Raw genomic sequence first — 20,641 nt, forward strand, 5'->3', positions numbered from 1 at the left:
AAATATTAAAGAGGTAGGGGAACTGAGGCGAGAAACTTGCTGGGGGTTGGGGGGGGTGCTTTTACTCCGAAGGCTCCCTGGTGAGGGCAGCAACTCTGAGATGGGGAAGCCCCTGTGAGTCTGGGGAAGCCTCTTAGGAATCCCAGAAGCCCGGAGTGCTAAAGGGAGCTCAGCCATGTGCTAGGCCCGCCTTTGTTTGCTCACAGGGAAACTGAGGCTTGGGGAAGGGAATGTCTTACTCCTAAGGGACAGAACAAGGACTTGACCCCAGCTTGGTCAAGTCCCAGGTTGGGGCTTTTCCCATCACATCTGCCAGAGGGCAGGGAGGCTACCTGGTGCTTCGGAGTGAGGAGATGGGGTGAGGAGACATTCCCCCCTCCGCCGGCTATGAAAGTTCTGACGTGTGTTTGGAGACATCTCTGGGATGGGAGGCATTGAGTCCTGAGGGAAGGCAACTGGGGACGAGGGTAGAATTAGGGACTATGTCCAATCCAGGTAGAGGGGTCAGAGTCCAGCAGGTGGCTTGTGGGGGCATCAGTTTGCAGTGAGGCGCCGAGTTTCAAGGGAGGAAGGGGGCTATTTCTCCCAGGAGCTTGGAGGAGGGGCCCTCGCCCAGGACCTGTGTGCTACCCTCTCCGACTTGCGAAATCTTTCTATCATTTCCTGTCTCTCCAGAGGGAGTTGTCATTTTAATGTTTTTCAAATCAGAGGAAGGGGCCCAAGGAAACTTCTTGAGGTAATGTAAATGTTTTATAATATATTGCGGCCGTGTTTACAAAACTGCACGCAATCATGAAAACTCCATAAACTATACTTAGAATGGATGAAAAAAAAATAAGAGGAAAGGAAGGGGGTCAGGGCATCTGATCCCCATAAAGCTGTGATTAAAACATTGTTAAGGCCCCCGCAAACCAAAAGCCAAAAGCCAAAACCAAACCAACACCCACCCCCCCAAAAAAGAAAAAAAACAAGGCAAGAATGGCTCAGGGTCTCACTATTTCTGCTGCCCATCGCTTTCCAGGTCAGCAAAACACCAAGGCCAGCTCATCCAGGGGGAGGTCAGAGGTTGCAAGAGAAAGAACTTGACAAACATACAAGCCACCTCTTCGTTTACTGTAAAATCCCGTTTAATGTGTAACATTGCAGGCACAGAGAGGCCTTGGGAAATGAGGCAAAGATGGCCCTGACCAACCCCCACTGCAACTTATCTGCCTGTCCCTCCCTCCCTAATTCCTCCACCCCGGACGTGTCCTCCTTTTCCCTGTGGCCCGCAAAGCGCTGTCCCTCCTTTTCTTGCCTTGCCTACCCTCCCTTCTTCCCCCCCACGTGTCCACAGCACCCTCCTTCCATTCCACTTGCCCACGTCCCTCCCCACCGATGTGACTCCAGAAATAGGGTCTGTGCCAACACGGGGTTAAGATTAGTTTCATAATTGGAGATGCTGTCAGAGCATCCTATCTCTTGTCCCCAGTGGCCCCAGGGAGAGGGAAGGGGAAAGGGGGTACAGACAAGAAGAGCTGCCCGCACGCCCCCCCCACAACCTTGAGCACTGGCGTGGGTGACCTCCGGCTCCCCACCCCCTTCGGGCCCCTCAGACAGAAGGCCCTGTGCGAGGGAGGGAAACCAGGGAGGGAAGGGAGATTCGGATGGAGCAGTCCCTAGCAGGCAGAGGCCTGCACCCCGGCAGGGGAGAAGGAGGGGCAGGCTCCAGGGCAGGGTGGGGGGGTCCAGGGGGGGGTGTGGCGGGACGGGAGGTTGCCTGGTCTGTGGCATCAGCAGGCCGAGCAGCGGTCGCTCTTCTCAGCCAGCCCGGCCCCAGTGCCGGGGCTGCGGCGTAGTATGTCTTTCAGGGAGCCTTCCTGCTCGCTCAGCAGCTTGTTGATCTCATTCTGCTTGTATTCAGGTGAGAGGCGGTGGCCGAAGCCCGAGCCCTTGCGGGAGGGCGGATTGGAGCGGCGCTGGGCTCGGCGGGCGCAGGCCCGGATGATGAGGTACACCACCTCGGCCACGTTGAGGATGATGCAGATGCCAGAGGCGGCCAGCATGAAGACCGTGAAGACGGTTTTCTCGGTGGGGCGGGACACGAAGCAGTCCACCGTGTTGGGGCAGGGGTAGGCCTCACACTTGACGAGCCGCACCATGGCGTAGCCGGGGTAGAGCAGATAAAAGACGTACATGAAGGCGGCCTCGAACAGCAGCCGGAAGACCACGCTGATGACATAGGTCCACCACAGTGTCCCTGAGATGTGGACCTTGTGCCTCTTCACCTCTTCCAGGTGCAGGGGGTCCGCATGACCCTCGAGGCGCAGCATTTTCTTTTCTATGTGCTGCTGGTGAGCCACGTGCATGGCCACAAGGAGAGCCGGGGTGGACACCAAGATGAGCTGCAGAGACCACAGGCGCACGTGGGAAATGGGGAAGAAGTGGTCGTAGCAGACGCTGTTGCAGCCGGGCTGAAGGGTGTTGCAGATGAAGGAAGACTTCTCGTCACCCCACACGCTCTCCGCGGCCACCACCAGCACCATGATCCTGAAGATGAAGATGACCGAGAGCCATACGCGACCAATGGCGGTAGAATGCCGGTTCACGCCACTGAGCAAGGTGTACAAACCTGTCCAGTTCATCCTGCCTCATTCACACCTGCAAAACACGAGCCACAGAGCAGGCTGGCAGAAAGCTGGGGCAGAAAGCTGGACACCGTAACACGGCCTGACACCCCCCCCCACCCCTATCACCCCTTCCGAGAGCCAGTGACAGGAAGGGAAGAAGGATGGTCATCACTTTCCTCATCACCCCATGTCCCTTGCCAGCCTCTCTTCCTCCTCTTCCTCCTCTTCCTCCTCCTCCTCCTCCTCACTTGACTTGACCTCCCTGAACCCCATCTCCCTTCTTCGCTTTCGTCCAACGTTCTTTCCTCTCCAGAGCCCCTTTCTTCAGCAGGCCCATTTTGTTCTGCCATCAGCCATCCTCTTTAGCTCCCCATCCCCCAGCTCCTTAGCTCTGGACCTGGGGTGAGCCCAACAAAGCCCATTACCTTGGGGAGCGCCTATCCCTGAGGCCACCCAGACAGGTCCCCTACGGTCTCATGTCTGTGCAGGGGGAGTGGTCCCTGGGTCCGCGCCTGCGTTCCAATTCATCGCCGCCCGGTGCTGGGGAGTCATATGCTGCTTTATACCCAGTGTCTGCACAATGGGACCTTTGTGGGGCTCTGAACAACGCCCTTTAGAATTCAGATCAAACGCCCTGACTTCCGCCCACCCTACACACAGAGCACTTGTGTCCCAGCGCCGGACACCCAGCCTGCACCCACCTGTTCTGTGCCCGCCCGGTCCATCGCCGCACCCGCCCCACAGCCCCACCAGAAGAATGGCCATGGCGGGGGGTGGGGGGAGATGGGACAAAGACAGGTGCACGTAAAAGGGGACCTGAGGGGACCAGGAGGCTCCGGGCTGAGGCTGTCGCCTATGACTCTCCTAGAAACTTAGGGTCAGCCGGATTTTTCCTAGGTTGAGAGCCCCTGCACGGTATGTATGGGGGAGCTCGCTCGTATGTCCCATAAGCTGTTTCCCATACATTCTTTCTTCGGACCCACTCAGCAGGCCTCCAAGGACTTTATCCCAGTCTGTCCAGATGAGGAGGCCGAAGCTCAGATAAGTCAAGCAACTTACTCAAGGTCACACAGCTAAGAAGTGTTACAGTAGGATGAAACGCACAAGCATCTGAAGCCGAGGCTTAGGCTCTTTCCCCGGTAGGCCCTTTGTGCTTTTTGCAGCGGGTGTCGGCAAAAGCAAAAGCCAGCCGTTAAGAACGACAACAAAAGCAAGGGTTAATGCTCCCCACGAGAGCACAAGGAACATGGCAGCTGCAGACCCCTGAGTACTTTCCAACTCCGGTGTCACGGAGCAAACCCTGACCATCCCTCCTTGAGCTTCAGGTGACAGGTGGGCACCAGAGTGAGAAGGCAAAAGTTAACAAGCAAACAGAAGGCTGGAAGATGGGACAGGGAAGAGTCATACGCCTTTGGGTTTGAATCCGGGTTCTTCGCCTAACACGACCGCGGGCTAGCTCCTGACCTCCTCTGAGCCTGCTCGCTCATCTGTAAGTGGGTTGTTAATACCCAGGGTTACTGTGAGCTTCAGTGAAGCCACCTGCAGAAAGTTCTCGGCCCAGCTCCAGTTTCATAGCTGGTGATCAAGGGAGTAAGCACCTTATCGGGAAGAGAAAACATGTTGCTTCAGGGGACTGGGTGGTCTGCCAACCCCAGTGTCCCTCCTTTCGCTTCCCAATGCTGCCGTTGACGTATAGTGCCCGTGCAGAGATGAAACAGGCTGTTCTGTCCTGCCCCCGACAGCAAATGGACATTGTGACCTCCTGCTTTCCCGAGCCTGCCAGTGGCTCTAGGGCAGAAACTCCCTTCTGCGCTTTGCACAGGGGAAGAAGGCCGCCCCCCTACCTCCCATCACTTCTTCTTTTTTTTTTTTAAATTTTATTTATTTTTGAGAGAGAGAGCATGAGAGGGGTGAGGGTCAGAGGGAGAAGCCGACTCCCTGCTGAGCAGGGAGCCCGATGCGGGACTCGATCCCGGGACTCCAGGATCATGCCATGAGCCGAAGGCAGTCGCTTAACCGACTGAGCCACCCAGGCGCCCCCCTCCCATCACTTCTGCCAGTAAGTTGAAAGTAGATCATGCTGGAAGCAGGGACCTGGGTGTGAGGAGAGCACACAGGCCTGGGCCCGGGGGAAATGTAGGGCATTTCCTGCCCCCCCGTGCAGGGCCAGTGGTGGTGGCAGAAGCCCTGACTCGAGGTCGGGGTGCTCTTCTCTCTTGTAGGGGGAGGGGAAGCTATTAGCCATGGACAAGTTGGGGAATGGGATGAAAGACCCCGGGGGACAAAGGGATGGTCCACGGGACATAGAGTACTTCTCTGAATAAGGTTTTCTTTTTTTCATTTAACTTAAAAAAAAAAAAAAAAAGCCCTAGTGCGTTCATGCTGGGGCCTCAACGAGCATGGGGAAACAGGAGCCTAGGTGCCCTTTCTCCTCAGCCCTGGGTTCTGGAGGCAGGGCTGCCGCAAGAGGCCCGATGGTTACACCGTGAAGAAATGCCTCATCTGGTGACACACGTTAGATTCACAAACAGGTGGTCGAGGAACGTTATTAAGAGTAACCATTTACTGAGCACCTGTGAGGCCCGGCCTTGTATGCGCACGACCTCACGTAAACCTCAGAACAACGCCGTGAGGTAGGTGTTGCTTTTCTTTTTTTTTTTTTTTTAAAGATTTTTTATTTATTTATTTGAGAGAGAGAATGAGAGAGAGCAAGCACATGAGAGGGGGGAGGGTCAGAGGGAGAAGCAGACTCCCTGCCGAGCAGGGAGCCCGATGCGGGACTTGATCCAGGGACTCCAGGATCATGACCTGAGCCGAAGGCAGTCGCTTAACCAACTGAGCCACCCAGGCGCCCTGGTGTTGCTTTTCATCCTCATGTCACACAAGAGGAAACTGAGGTAACACAAGGTGAAGGGACTTGTCCAAGGGTCACATGGATCAGTGCAATTAGTGTGGGACGGAAGTGGGATTGGAGTCGGGCCAAGCTGACTCCGGAGCCCATACTTTTGCCCAGAAGCTCTATAATTTGGCTAGAATTATCATTTTTCTTTCTGTGAGTGTTTTTATTTATTTATTTATTTATTTTTGAGAGAGAGAGAGAGCGAGTGTGTGGGCCAGCAGGTGGGGAGAGGGGTAGACAGAGGGAGAGGGAGAGGGAGAGAGAGAGAATCTCAAGCAGTTTCCACCCCTGGCACAGAGCCCAACGCGGGGCTCGACTGAGCCACCCAGGTGCTTGTCTGTGAGTGTTTTTAGAAATAAGGAGACTCAGGGACGCCTGGGTGGCTCAGTCGGTGAAGCACCTGACTCTTGGTTTCGGCTCAGGTCATGATCCCGGGGTCCTGGGATCGAGCCCCGCATCGGGCTCCCTGCTCAGTGGGAAGCCTGCTTCTCCCTCTCCCTCTGCCACTCCCCCTGTTTGTGCTCTCTCTCTATCAAATAAATAAGTAAAATCTTTTTAAAAAAAATAGAAACAAGGGGATTCAAAACTGGTCTGGCTTGTATTCTCCTCTAACCCCTTCTCCCGTTTCCTATGGACTGGTAACTCTTCCTCTCCTTCCTTCCCAGGGCTTTCCGCTGCCTTCTGATCTGTTCTGATTCCCCTGCCTTACCTTTCTCGGGCTGCTTCCTCAAACTCCAAAGCACACCTCAGCTGTTCTCTGTGCTCCTCACGGGTGCTCCTCAGTCAGCCTGGCCACTCCTGAATTTCTAGGCTCTTGCAGCTCTCCACCTCTCATTTTGCACCCTCTGGGACATAGCCAGGAAAAGCTCCCTTTGGGGCCCCTAAGCACCCTCGTGTGGGCACTGGGATCTCAATTTTTGCTCTCCCCTTTAGATGGAGAGCTTATCCCTATGTCAACATCAGTACCTCAAGGGTTTCATTCTAAAAACATCCACGGGAGGGACCTGATTTTGAAATCCAAACCGTTTTTGTGACTTTGGGTTAAAGTCCAAGTATTGATATGCTCTGTGTTGCTCCAGACCTGTTTTTGCTCTCGGGTTTAATTAGACAAGACTCCCCTGGCTCTGTCAGGCCCTGGCCCTGTCCTCGGATTCCGATTTGCCCAGGCACCCAAGCACAGTTCAAGATCAGGAGGTCGCACTTAGTCCATGCAACAGTCCTGTAATATTATCCCCATTTTTCAGACAAGGAGGTTGAGGCTCAGAGAGGTTAAATAACTTGCCTCAATGGCAGCTCTGCAAAATGGTAGAGTCAAGTTTCCCATTTCTTTTCTTCTCACCTCAAAGCCTTTGTACCTCGCGCTGCCTTGTACATTGTCTTTTGCTCTGCATTCTCACCGAGACCTGGCCCACAACTCAAACCTTTGACTCCTTCCCACACGTGGTCGCGTGCGTGGGTACGTGCACACACACGCACACGCAGATGTGCGCACATACCCTTTCATCAGGTCTCTCTCTCTCTCTTTCTGCCCCCACCTCTTCCCTGTCCCTCCTTCCAACTACAGGAAATCCTGGTGTTTTTTTGGTTCGGGAAGAGGGCCCTGGCTGGACTGGATGAGGTTCTGTTCAGCCTCAGACTCCACAATTCCTTCCCCCCACTTCACAAGCAGTCTCTGGCCAGGAAGGAACAAGGGGCTTTCTTTGGCATTTCTTCTGGAATTTCAGCCTGCCTTTGTCAGTTTGGTGTGGCCAAGGCCAAACTTCTCTAGCCCTCTCCCTCTGCCCCCTGCTTCTCTTCTCTGCCTCGACCCTGTGGCCCCAGGACACCTCAGGCACTTTGCTCGTCCTCTCCGCCCTGCCATATATACTGTGGCCAGCCTGGGGTCAGGGTCACTCTAGCTCATTCCAGATCTCTCCTTCCCTCACTTGGTCATGGTCTTTTCATAGGAACTGTTAATGTCCGCTCCCTTACTCACTCTGTGGACTACACCCTCTTACTCCTCCGTCAACTATCTGACTTCCTGTTGCTCTCTCCTTGGGCTTATTATAACATAACAGCCAGCATTTATGGAATGCCTATGGTGTTCCAGGAGCTGGATGTTCATTAACTCCCATCCTCACAACAAGCCTGTGAGCTGTGGCTTATTGTCTCCAATTCACAGATGGGGCCATGGAGGCTCAAAGAAACTGAGGAACTTACCACACAGCTGGTCGGCAAGTGCTGGAGCTTAACTTAGGACTCATGTTGACCCCTTGCCAAAATGTGGGTCCCTTGCCCATTGCTCTGCTGCATCCTCATCTGCAGGTCTTTCCATTCGAAACCCTCTTGCCCAGAGCCTCCTCTCACCACCTCGTTTTCTAAGTCCATACACTCAGCCGTGCCATCCCCAACAGCTGGAACAACTTTCAAACAGCTGGGGGGCCACCCCTCCTTTAGATCTCCAGATCATCAGTTACTGCCAGCTCAGCTTGAGTCTGCCTCCCTCCCTCGAGAAAGCAGAAAGCCACGCTCCCAAATCCCAGCCCCGTAGGCTGTCCCTCTGCACCTGCTGAGTGCCCTGTGTTCATCCGTCCGCAACCCCAGGTTGGTTGCATGTCTGCTTTACCTTCTAGTCAGAGAAGGAGCACAACATCTGGCAGTGCCCAACGGTCCCACCAAACCCTCACCCTCTTTGGCAGGAAACGTCTTAAAGAGACGAACTTGGCCACCCTGGGCCTGGAGGGGGTGGGGGTGAGGGCTCAAATCTTCCTGAGAATTCAGCCCTGTGAGGATGAAGAGAATCCATGGCTGGGGGAAAAGAAGGGGGGAGAGGAGAAGCCACTCGGAGCCCAGAAAGAGGATAAGAGTTGAAGGCTCCAGAGAGAGGCTAAGCAAGCCTGGCACCTGGCAGGAGGGGCCTCATTCTACCCAGAGGGAAGCACAGAAGGGACCTAAGTGGCTTAATGCTGAGGCCAAGAGAAAACAAAGCCCAGGCTTCTCCCCAGCCCCCATTTCTGCCACCCCACCCCGTGCCACACCAGCTCCCCTCCCCAGCCCACCTCCCCCAGTCCCCAGCTTCCTCACCTGGCGGCCGCTGCCCTTTCCCGGGGAATGTCTGCAGGCGTGTCTGTGCCAGGCCACTAGGTACTGTCAGCCCAGTCCAGGGGAGGGACAAAGAGCCCAGGGCCGGAGCCAGATATGGCCCGCAGCCCAAGAGGAACCAGACAAACATTAACCAGCCCTGCCTCCTCCCACACACAATCATTAAATAAGTTTGATCCCCTGAGCTCCCAATGGGTTTGGTGAGAGATCACATAGCCTGGAGTTGCTGCCCTGTCCCAGAAGGAGAGGGGCATCAGTGTCACCCATGTGCCCCTGTTTAGCCTGGACCTGGGCTTGTTAACAGCCCTCAGGCTTCCCCCATCCCTTGGTCATCGGTAGATCCAGTGTGTGGGCCGAGTTGCAGAGAGGGCTCCTGCCCTGGGGGCCATCCCTCCCATCCCTTCCAGGTCCCAGCCTCTAAAACGATAAGACTATGGGGAGAAAAAAAAGACAAGGGCAGTGCCTACTGGCACCTTGACATCAAGGCGAGGAGGATGGGAGTGCTTCCCCCAGACGGCAGGACCACGATGCTCTGTGGCCTACGCTTAGTGTCTGCGTCCCGAGTGGCTGGGGACGGACCAACGCATTTCCAATCCCATGCGAGAACCCATTGCCTTCTACCCTCTGGGCCAAGGCAATTGAGCCGCAAAGCATATGATGTGCAGCAACAGATCTTAGCAATCATTAAGGCAAACAGAAGAGAGTCAACCATTAACTGAAGGGTCAGTCCAGTTTGACGGAGGGTTTACCTGAAGACCCTGCTAATTCTGTGGCCTGAGTGGCTGTGGAGAAATCAGTGAAGTCAGCAGAACCCGGTCCCCTGGCTTCTGCCCTTCACCGGAGCCCGAGCTCACTGCCGGAAAGAGTGCCAGAGCTTCCGCTTCCCTTGGCCGAGTACACGGGTATGAGTACACGAGCCCCGGGTACACGGATACATCAGCCAGTAAGTCTTACTGGACACCTACTGGGCACCCAGGCCGAGACAGGTAAGGAGGGGGTAGGTGGCAAAAGAGGGGAAAGCCTCCCAGCTGTTTTTAAGAAAGGTATCAACTTCCTGAGGAGACGAGACCAAGACTCAAGAAGTCACCATGAAAACTCTCCGGGTACGTTCGGTTATGTGGTTCTTGACGTTCACTGCTGAGGAGGTTTGAGGAGGGGGACGATGAGCGTCAACTGACGTCATCGGGGAAGGCTTTCTAGAGGAGGTGAGGCTTGAGTGGAGCGAGAAAGGACGGGTGGGACTTTGAAAGGGGAAGAGCAGGACCAGCATTGCAGGGAGGAGGAAGAGTGTGAGTAAAGTCACAGCGGTAGGAATGGGCAGGGTGTGGCTGGGGACAGAGAGGAGGCAGGGTGGTGGTGGGTGGCCCTGGAAGATGCCATCAGTCAGCTGAGGGGATCGCAGTAGGAAGGGCAGTTAAAGCCAGGTAGGGAATTCCTTTAAGGAGCGTCTGGTAAACTTGCTATAAGGCAAAACTGAGCTCGACACTGTGGGGGGTGAGGCTGCCTGCCATCCACCGGCACCTGGTGATTCCTGCCGCGTATACAGTGGTGCCAAGTGGATAAAGAGTAGGGCTTCCTTTGCAAGTATTACTTTGTTTGATCCTCAAAGTAACCCTGTGCGCTAGGCATTGTTACTATTCCCATGTGCCGGGGGACTGAGGCACACAGATGTTAGGTGACATAACTAACTGTCATCCAGCTAGCAACAAGGCTGGATTTGAACCCAGGCAGCCTGGCTCCGGAACGTGGTTGGTTAACCACTATATCGCAGCTCGAGGAGTTCTACGGGTCTCACTGAGAATCAGAGTAAGGACCGGTTCCTGATTCTAGAAGGTTCTCAGCCGGCAGGAGAGCAGGGTACCTACAACAATGGAGTGTGTTCTGAAGGCCATATGTAGATATGAGGTGCCAGAAGGCGTTCTGAGGTAGGACAAGAGGGTAGGTTTAGTGGAAGAGGCAGAGTTGAACTTGGGTCATAAAGGAGATGGAGACTCCAAGCATTCCTGGTGACAGCAAGCAGTGAGATGTGTTTAGGGAATGGTAGGCAGACCTGTTTGACCAGAAGAGAGAGCTCCTTTAGCAGAACTCCTTGGAAGGGAAACCGTGGGTCAATATCAGTGTGTACTCACTGTTCCTTGGAGTTCTGGCAGGATTTCTCTAGGGTGAGTCTAGTTCTGTGTGTAGTTCTAGGCTGCAGGAAGTCTATTTGAATAGTTTGAGGCTGTATTAAAAAAAAATGGTTACTAGAATCGACTTGTCCTCTTCCTATTTACTGCGACTTGCACGCGTCTTCTGGATGGGGTCCTGCGGCTGCCAGAGAGAACAAGAGAGAGGAAAATCGAGGAGCGAGAAAGGAGGGCATGGGGCGGGGGGAGATGGGAGGAAAACTGTACTACAGTGAGCAATGTAAATCCATTTGCTCCTGGGAAGCAGCTAAACTCAGCTTCTGCCTTGAATCCTAAGCACGCTTTCTTCCTACAATGGGTGTTTGGGGAGAATATTTTAAAATTTTACATCCGCCTGCTTATTTCCTCAGATTCATTCGGGGAGAGCTTCTTTATGTCTCAAAACAGACCCAAGAGGCCCCAAATGTAAGCCTGCTGTCTCCGGCGTGGCTCAAATGGCAGCCCAAATGAGGGCTTTCCCCATTCCTGTTCCACCCAGGACCAGGACGGACGAAGGAGGGAACTGATCCCCCTTATCTAGGAGCACATCTCACCAGCCGCATCGCCCGAGTTCAGAGCTTCAGACCTCGGCGTGGCGATCCAGAGACTTCCTCAGATGGCATGCAGCAGCACTGCCTCACATGTGGGGTCCATCATCCAGCCCGTCCCTGGGCGTCATTACCAAACAAAATGCGGCATTTTGTATGGCTTTGATCAGTGAAACAGCATTGCTGTATGGCTCAGAAATCAAAGGCGCCAGCTTCCAATATAAATGTTGCTTAAGACACACAGGCAAAAACTCTTCCTAAATGGGTCCAGAGCATTAAGAAAACGGCTAAACCTGAAAATTTGCAGACCATTTCGAAAGTCCCCACCCCATGGTTCAGGCTGGGGAAGGTTTATGCAAACTGTTTCCAGGAAGGGCTGCTAGGGAAAGATGGAAGTGGTCCTGTATTCATAATTGGTGTTGGTTTTCACAAATCCTTTTCAGAAAGACACATGATTATGTGATTGAGTCTGTGCCCGGCAGGGATTCATATTCTAAAAGAGGTCAACCTGGGGCGCCTGGGTGGCTCAGTCAGTTGGTTAAGCATCTGCCTTCGGCTCATGTCCTGATTTCGGGGTCCTGGGATCGAGTCCCGCATTGGGCTCCCTGCTCAGTGGGGAGTCTGCTTCTCTCTCTACCCCTCCTCCTGCCTGTGCGCATGCTCTCTCTCTCTCTCTCAAATAAATAAATAAAGTCTTTTTAAAAAATTTAAAAAAGAGGTCAACTCGAGGGAGTTATCCATATTTTTTTGAGGGGCTTTCTGAAGAACTAAACCTAGACAGTACATCAATTCACTTGACAGGCATATACTTTTTGCTCTAAGGACAGTTTGGAGTGGGGAACAAAAGCAAAATTGTTTCAATCCCCCCGCCAAAAGACCTAATTGTATGAAATATCCTACAACCAGCTCCACATAGGATGGCACACTCATTCTACCAACAGTAAAGCCTGAAGGTGAGGTGGTGCTTCTTGGAGCTCATAGAATTCCTGGAAATAGAGCCTGAACCAACACCATATCCACGCCCTGCAATTCGGAAATCATTTTGCCTCTGTTTTTGTATTTTATGAAGACCCTAATTCCTGGGGTTTGAGGACTGGTACTGTGGCTCACTGATGTCTGATCAGTGCATCAACAGAAGGTATGCTTGCAAAAGATTCCAGAAAGTTCCATGTCCTTTCACCAGACCAGGTAGCCAAGTGAAGAAAATGAAATGGAAACTTGGAACTTTGGGGCTCCTGTCCTAATGTTGCTTCTTTCAGCCACTACATCTTGATGTCCATTTCCTGATCTTTCTGCTCTCGGCGGGGTGGGGAGTGTGCACTGTAGGACCCAGGAAGTTCTGCAGGGGTAGAAAGTTCCCAGGTTGAATCTAGTCCTCGATTTTGACCCAAGGAGACTAGAGGTAGCGTGGTAGGGGTGAAGAATCAGAGAGAAGCCCGGGTCACAGCCAGAAAAATAGGGCCAAGTGTCAAGTTTGAAGGGAGAAGTGAAAAGGACCCAGAAGAATTTAGCTCCTTCTGCTAATTTTCCAAGTTTGGGCAGTCAGCCTAATGAGCTGATGCCCTGCCCAGTAAGTGGTTAGTGGCTTAGTCCTTTCCTTCCAGTTTTCTTTCCTTATATACACAGGCCCATCATTGAAATCATATTGTATATACAAGAGATCTTGTTTTCTCATAGGAACCATTCCCAGGTCTTCCGCAGGAATCTACTGGTCTCTCACCCACACCCTCAAACCGATGATGCAATAAAACATGTAAACCAAGCCCCAAATAGAAGCCCTGGTGTTCACCGTTTCTGTATACTCTTTGGACTCCTCTACCTTTCCTTCCTTGGACCTCAGCCAAGTTTGCCAACCATAACACCACGAATGCCTCATCCAGAATTCCCCGGCCTTGGTCATCACAACCACCATCCCTGCTACTTCACCAAACCACCCAGCACTACCAAGTCAATACCCAGGGAAGTGCCAGACTGCCGATGACACCCTAAAGGCCCAGGCTTCCGCTGCTCGTAGGAGGGGTGGGGGCTGGCCAGGTAGGAAAACCCAGGCGGTTTTGTTCCTACTTTACCTGCCCCCACCGACCCTGCTACAAATTAGAGGACTGATTCCTAGGCCCATTCAGATCTCTGAAATGCCTTGCCTGTGGCCCGAAGCGCCCCACCTCCCTGTGCACGGACATCCAGCCATCCTGTGGGGGATAGAGAGCCAGAGTATGTGTTATAAGGATTCTTGGACAGCTCTCCACCCATGTGGATTCTAGCACCCGGTTCAGGGAGAAAACTGTGGGCCCCAGGGTCACCCATAAGGGCTTGAGTCCAACGCTGACTCCTGTACATAATGCATTGTGCCTTCCATGGAGCCAACTCAGCTCCAGCCTCAGCCAACTCAGTGTGTGTGTATGTGGGGGGGTCTCAAGGGGAAGATAGGATCTAGTCCTGTGCACCTGCAACAAAGCTCTGAACACCATATAAAACAGTAAGCTCTAGGGTGCCTGGGTGGCTCAGATGGTTAAGCATCTGCCTTCGGCTCAGGTCATGATCCCAGGGTCCTGGGATCGAGTCCCGCATCGGGCTCCCTGCTCAGCGGGGAGCGTGCTTCTCCCTCTGCCTTGCTCTCTCTCTCTGTCTCTTATGAATAAATAAATAAAATCTTTAAAAAAAACCAGTAAGCTCTAATACATCTTCATCTGGAACAGTCTCCGTTCTAACCAACCTACTTTCCTTTATCCGTTCCTTGCACCTGAACAGAACAATCCTGCTCCCAAGCCTTCCAAGCAAAGATTTTGTCTCACTTCTATTTCCACCCCCACCTTGCCTTTTGTTCAGAGCTTATGGTTCTCCTCCAAGGCTTTGCTGCCCTGGGCTTCCTCAAGTGAAACGCTCTTCTAGTTGGATACCCCTAGGACTCTCCTCCCTCGGCTTCAGAAGCAGACCCATCCAGATTAAGGATTCTATAATCTGTGGCAGCATCCGCTTCAGATGTAAAGCAAGTTTCAGATCCTCTGCCCAGGTCTCCATTTTGGCTGTTTTCGCCCTACAGAAGACAAGGATGATTGAGCTACTTCATTGTCTCCTAGGAAATTGGTGCTCAGTGGCATTGGATTTGCCAGCATGAGGGTGCTTTTCAGAATGTCAAGCAGTTATTGATTTCGGAATCGGAGCTCGTGCTTTACATACTGCTCTTTCTCACTGCTGACGTCTCACCTCACAGATCTGGGGCTGGGTTGAGCCCTAGAATGCACTGAGGTTTGGCATTATTCCTAGAGAAAGTACCAAGCTCCGCACCTTGATAAAGAGGCCCTCCCTGACTGTTATCACATGAGTCATGAGAACTTCCCATGATGATTTCATACTCATCCCAAGCTTTTTCTTGGGGGGGGGGAGTGGGGAGCTCTTCTCCAAAAATTAACCCGCATTCTAAATTACATAGCCACATATGTCGCCCTGGAGTGTTCTGCTCAGTTGGAGTGACGAAGTTTGCCTCTGAGCCACGAAGAGCGATTTCTGACGTTGATTCCCTGAGCTGACTGCTGCTTCCAGTTCCACACTCTGCTATTACCACCCCCCCACCCCGAAAATCTGAATGTCAGAAGACCTTCTCAACCTACCTCTCTTCAGGGCGCTCAAAGCCACCAAACGGTGTGGGATTCTCCAACTGGATGGTATCTTCAACTGGGCTCTTGCCCTATTTCTTTTCCTTCTTAACTGAGTTTTTTGAAAGTTGTTTCTGTACTTGCTGTCTCCACTTCACCTCCCATTCACGGTTCGGTTCCGCTCCCGTCTGGCTTCTGCTCCCACTCTCTACTCCACTGAAATAGTCTTCACTACGGTCACTTTGTTGCTAAATCCAGCGGACAGCCCTCAGAACAAGTCTTGCTGCCTCTGACGTGTTTGATTCAGTTGACCACTCCCACCTTGACATTTTCTTCTCCTTTGAGTTTTTTCCCTTTTTATATTAATTTTTCTGTTTGCCAATTACACATGGAACACATGTTCTTTATGGAAAAACTGGAAAACCCAAAAAAAAAATATCATATGGATGAAAATTACAATAGTCCGTAACAACACCACTCAGAGATAACAAATTTCACCAACAGGTGTGAAACCTTACAGTCATTTTTCTTTTTTTTTAAAGATTTTATTTATTTATTTGAGAGACAGAGAGAGAGTGAGTGAGAGAAAGCACAAGCTGGAGAAGAGGGCAGAGGGAGAGGGAGAGGGAGGAGCAGACTCCCCGCTGAGCAGGGAGCCCAATTCAGGACTCGATCCCAGGACCCTGGGATCACTACCTGAGCTGAAGGCAGACACTTAACCAACTGAGCCACCCAGGTGCCCATTACAGTCATTTTTCAATGAAAATATATACATATATTCTTTTTGGTTCAAGCCCAGTGCAGGGCTTGAACCCATGACCCTGAGGTCGAGACCTGAGCTGAGATCAAGAGTCAGACGTTTAACCTACTGAGCCACCCAGGTGCCCCTTAACATCTACTCTTGTAGCAACTTTCAAATATGTAATTGCCTACAGTTACTATGCTGTACATTACATCTCCATGACTTACTTATTTTAATCCCCTCCACCCGTTTCTTCCACCCTCCATCTCTTACCTCTGGCAACCACCAGTCTGTTCTCTGCAACAAATATTATCTTATATCCTCTCTCACTTGCCATTATAACATGACCATTTAAAAATGTCATTAAAGGCAGCTCTTTCTGCCCATGTGTCCTGTCCCCATGCTTTAATAAAAACACCTTAAAAAATAAAATAAAAATGTCATTAAAGGGATCCCTGGTTGGCTCAGTCAATGGCGCATGTGACTCTTGATCTCAGGGTTGTGAGTTCGAGCCATATTGGGTGTAGAGATAACTTAAAAAATTCTTCTAAAAATTAAAAAGTCATTAAATATTTCTCTAAAACCTAGTTTATGACCATGTAATGCCCTTTGACTTTTGTTACTCTTTTCTCTATTGATCTCTCTCTTACCTCTGACTGCTTCATGCTTTGCTCTTACTCCACCCCTTAAAATTTTTTTAAAAGATTTTATTTATTTATTTGAGAGAGAATGAACCAGGGGAGGTGCAGAAGGAGAAGGAGAAGCAGACTCCCCACTGAGCAAGGAGCCTGACATGGGGCTCAATCCCAGGACCCCGAGATCATGACCTGAACTGAAGGCAGACGCTTAACCGACTGAACTACCCAGGTGCCCTCCCCATTTTTTTGTATTAAGGAAACCCAACATGAGGGGCTTGAACTCACAACCCCAAGATCAAGAGCCGCATGCTCTACCGACTGAGCCAGCCAGGTGCGCCTTACTCCCCTCCTTAAATGTTGATAGTCCTCAGGGTTCCATTCTCTGTTCTCATCACTTTTGAAACTCTCTCTGAGCAGTCTCATCCATTCCGTGGCTTCAGTTACTAACAGTTGCAAATCTGTATCCTCAAGCCACACCTCATTTCTGGTCTCCAAATACATATATATTGAATGTCAATCTCATCTCTCCTGCTTTCGAACCTGCTGTTCCTCTAGTGTTCCCTTATCCCACTGTGCAGTATTGTATCCACCCTCTGCCCAAGCCAAGAATCTGGGGAGTGGGCGTGAGCTTCCCCTTCCTGTTTGCTCTCCTACGCTCCATATTCAATAAATAACTAAACCCTGTAGGTTTTACCTCCTCATATCTTTTGACTTCTCTTTCTTTTTATTTCACTTCCACGGCCCTAGTACAGACTCTGATAATTTTACAATCAGATTGGTAAACCAGTTTCCTGTCTCCCTACCGCCATTCATGGCCTCTTCCAATCCATTCTCCAAACATTCTTCAGAGTGGTCTTTCTGAAATGTATATCTAATCATGTCACTCACCTGCTTAAAACCCTCCATTGGTTCCTCACTGCCTTGGAAATATAGTCTGCCCATAACACCTTTTCCCTGTTTCTTTCTCTTTCTTTAAAATATTTTATTTATCTATTAGAGAGAGAGAGAGAGAGAGCACAAGCAGGGGAAGCAGCAGGGAGAGGGAGAAGCAGGCTCCCCGTTGAGCAAGGAGCCCAACTCGGGACTCGATCCCGGGACCCTGGAATCAGGACCTGAGCCAAAGGCAGACACTTAACTGACTGAGCCACCCAGGCGCCCACCTTCTTCCTGTTTCTTTACAAACTCTTGTTCGTTCTCTGAAACTCAGCTCAGATAGTCTACTCTTCACATACAAAGGCTGAGGAGTGGTGAGAGGTAGCCAGTGGTCTTTTGTGCTACATTCAAGAGTTTAGGTTTTATTCCCTCCACTTTCTCTATCCCTCTCTTTCTCCCCTGCACCGTATTTCTCTGTGATGGCCCTTATGAGAGTCCACCATATTGTTTGTTTCCCCTTCTGTCTCCTCCATTAGAATAATACTTTTTTAAGGGCAGGGGCCATTCATCTCTGTATCAGAACCTATGTTCCTGGCACACAGTAAGTGTCTGATAAATGACAACTGAATGAATGAATGAATGGAGGTGGCCAACAAGGGAGTGAACTTGAGGACTGTCTTTAAGCTGTCATCATGAGAATGCAGTCATCTTTCATCTTGGCCATACCCCAGGCATCACTTCCAGAATTGGAATGAGCTGCACAGCAGCCTTAGCTAAAAGCTGTGTCCAGAATGGCCTGGAATAGATCCTGCCACTGAGAAACCATAAAGGCATGTCACACATGCCAAGCTACTTGGCCTGCATCACCCATCACAGTTGCCCACTTTTCCAAGGGAAATGATCAAAGGACCTCAGTCAAGATTTCCTTTCCAGGGAAACATTAATTTCTGGATCATGGTAGCCTCCTTTTATAAATGGCTCCAAAGAGCTCCTGCTTTCACCTCTTCAGCACCAGTCTCTGCTTTTCACTTATTGGTAACCCACTCACTGGCTCGGGGTGATGGGCCTGCCTAAACTTCAGCTTACTTTAAAGAATGTGGGGATAAGAACATTACCTGTCAGGTTGAAAGTTACCGAGGCTGTTTCGAAGCACACTGTTGGAGACCAACAAGCTTTCCCAGATTTTCTTCTCTCAACGTGTCACTCCATGTGCAGCAACAGGAATTGGTCTTGCTGAATTATTCATGAGGGGGCATCTCAAGACTTGACTCCACAGTTTTTGTTTCATTTCATTAAATATTTGTTAAGTACCTGTTGTATACCAGGAACTCTGTTAGGGGCCATGGAGGATGCAAAGATGAATGAGAGGAGTCTCACTAGTAGTTTAAATAACCAGCTCTGTGACGCCTGGGTGGCTCAGTCAGTTAAGTGTCTGCCTTCGGCTGGGGGTCATGATCCCGGAGTCCTGGGATCGAGCCCCACATCAGGCTCCTTGCTCGGTGGGGATCCTGCTTCTCCCTCTGCCTGCCGCTCCCCCTGCTTGTGTGCTCTCTCTCGGTCTCTCTCTGACAAATAAATAAATAAAATCTTTAAAAAAAAATAAATAACCAGCTCTAATATAAGGTAAGTGACATAAGTGTTAAACAGAGGTATAAGCAATATGTTGTGGGAGCACAGATGAAAAAAGGAAGAGGGAGAGGAAAACTCAGGTTTTCTACACACCGATCTATGGTGGTAACTCATGTCACATATGTTATCATAGAGATTAATTCTGACTAGCGAAATCTGAAAATCTTCATGCCCTAGGACATTTGAGTTGGCCCTTAAGTAAGAATTCGACAGGAGAAAAATCAAAACGAGGACACTCAAAGTTCAGAGAACAGTATGTAAAAAGGCAACAGGGCATGAAGTTACGTGAGCTGCTCAAGGAACACAGAGTATTGGGCACGGCTGGGCCATGGGGTATAAAAGGTAGTGTGGGTAATGAAGCATGACAAGGTGGGCTGACACCAGATTTTGGAAGAGTTATGATGCCTCACTTGGACATTTGGATTTTATTTAGTAGGCAACGAGGAACCACTAAAAGCTTTGGCTCAGCGAGGGGAAAGACAAGATGGAAATGATGCCAATTAACTTGGCAGGATGAATGGGGGATGGGGTAGATGAGAGGTTGCAAGAATAGGTAGAGATGACTGTGTCAATAGTCCAGGCACAAGGTAATAAATATCTTATTTAGGGAGGTGGCAGTGGTGACAGATCCAATAGGGTAGCAAGAGGCAATATTGGTGTAGTACAAAGTGTCCCAGCCTGGGGCTTCAATAGCCCTGGATTCCAGTCCTGACTCTTTTTGGCAGACTATGGGGATTTACTTTTCAGGGATTCACATTTCTTTTCTGAAAAAGGTGAAGTTTGAAGAAATATGTATCTTTTTAAAAAAGATTTTATTTATTGGGGCCCCTGGGTGGCTCAGTTGGTTACCCGTCTGCCTTCGGCTCAGGTCACGATCCCAGGGTCCTGGGATCGAGCCCCGCATCGGGCTCCCTGCTCAGCGGGGAGCCTGCTTCTCCCTCTCCCTCTGCCGCTCCCCCTGCTTGTGCTCTCTCGCTCTTTCTGCCAAATAAATAAATAAAATCTTTTTTAAAAAGATTTTATTTATTTATTTGAGAGAGAGAGAGCAGGGGGAGGGGCAAAGGGAGAGCGAGAAACAGAATCCAAGCAGACTCCATGCTGAGCACAGAGCCCGACTTGGGGCTAGATCTCGTGACCCTGAGATCATGACCTGAGCTAAAATCTAGAGTCAGATGTCTAAACAACAGAGCTGCCCAGGCATCAGAGAAATACCTATCTTTAAGGTCTCTTCTGGTTCTAATGGCCTCTTGCTCAGACCAAGTCACTTACCCAAGATCACAGAGTCAGGATTTGGTCCCAGGCAGTTTTGTCCCTTAATGGCAGTGTGCTTAACCACTGCACTACATGGACATTTATACAGGACTAACCCATCAGATTTGGTAAGGGATTAGCTAATGGAGGTGCCATTAATAGGATGGTGGAGTCAAAGAAGGAAGTTAGCTTTGTGGGGAACGATTATGTTTCAGATATGCTGAGTGTGAGGTGTTAAGGGAACATCCAGCTAGCTGTTGGAAAGGAGGGAGAGCAGCTCTGGAGAGAGGGAAGGTAGGAAATTTCAGTTTGGCAACCAAAGACCTGAAGGCAATCCTGAAAGCTACGGAAACAGATGAGTTTATAGAAAGAGGAAGTGAGTATAAGAGAGCAGAGAGCAAAGAACTGTGGGAAGTGAGAAAAGGGAGGGAAAAAGACAAGGAAGGAACAGTTGAGTGTGAACCTCGAATAAGCTACTTCCATTTTCTGGCTCTTTAGTCTCTTCCTTTGTAAAATGAAGGGGTTGGAGCCAGTAAGCTCCAGGGCTTTCGGCTGAGACATTCTATGCATAATCAGAGAAGGTAGAAGAGAACAGAATGCCATGGAAACTGAA

General features: G+C 50.7%; 1 protein-coding gene across 6 annotated transcripts; it reads right to left on the reverse strand.

Moving 5' to 3' along the window:
- Positions 1-9,363, reverse strand: GJB1 (gap junction protein beta 1). Of its 6 annotated transcripts, none has more exons than XM_078063833.1 (2): positions 9,339-9,363; positions 1-2,640 (listed from the first exon to the last, which is right to left on the reverse strand). In XM_078063833.1, exon 2 carries the CDS (start codon positions 2,622-2,624, stop codon positions 1,773-1,775), a length of 852 nt encoding a protein of 283 aa, XP_077919959.1. In that variant the 5' UTR covers positions 2,625-2,640; positions 9,339-9,363; the 3' UTR covers positions 1-1,772. The 6 variants fall into 6 exon arrangements, with proteins under 6 accessions (XP_077919959.1, XP_035975489.1, XP_077919960.1 ...); XM_036119596.2 differs by lacking the exon at positions 9,339-9,363 and adding an exon at positions 8,572-8,664; XM_078063834.1 differs by lacking the exon at positions 9,339-9,363 and adding an exon at positions 8,114-8,137.
- Positions 9,364-20,641: the final 11,278 nt, after the last annotated feature.

The sequence above is a fragment of the Halichoerus grypus genome, chromosome X, assembly GCF_964656455.1.
Source record: "Halichoerus grypus chromosome X, mHalGry1.hap1.1, whole genome shotgun sequence".
NCBI classification, from domain to species: Eukaryota; Metazoa; Chordata; class Mammalia; order Carnivora; family Phocidae; genus Halichoerus; species Halichoerus grypus.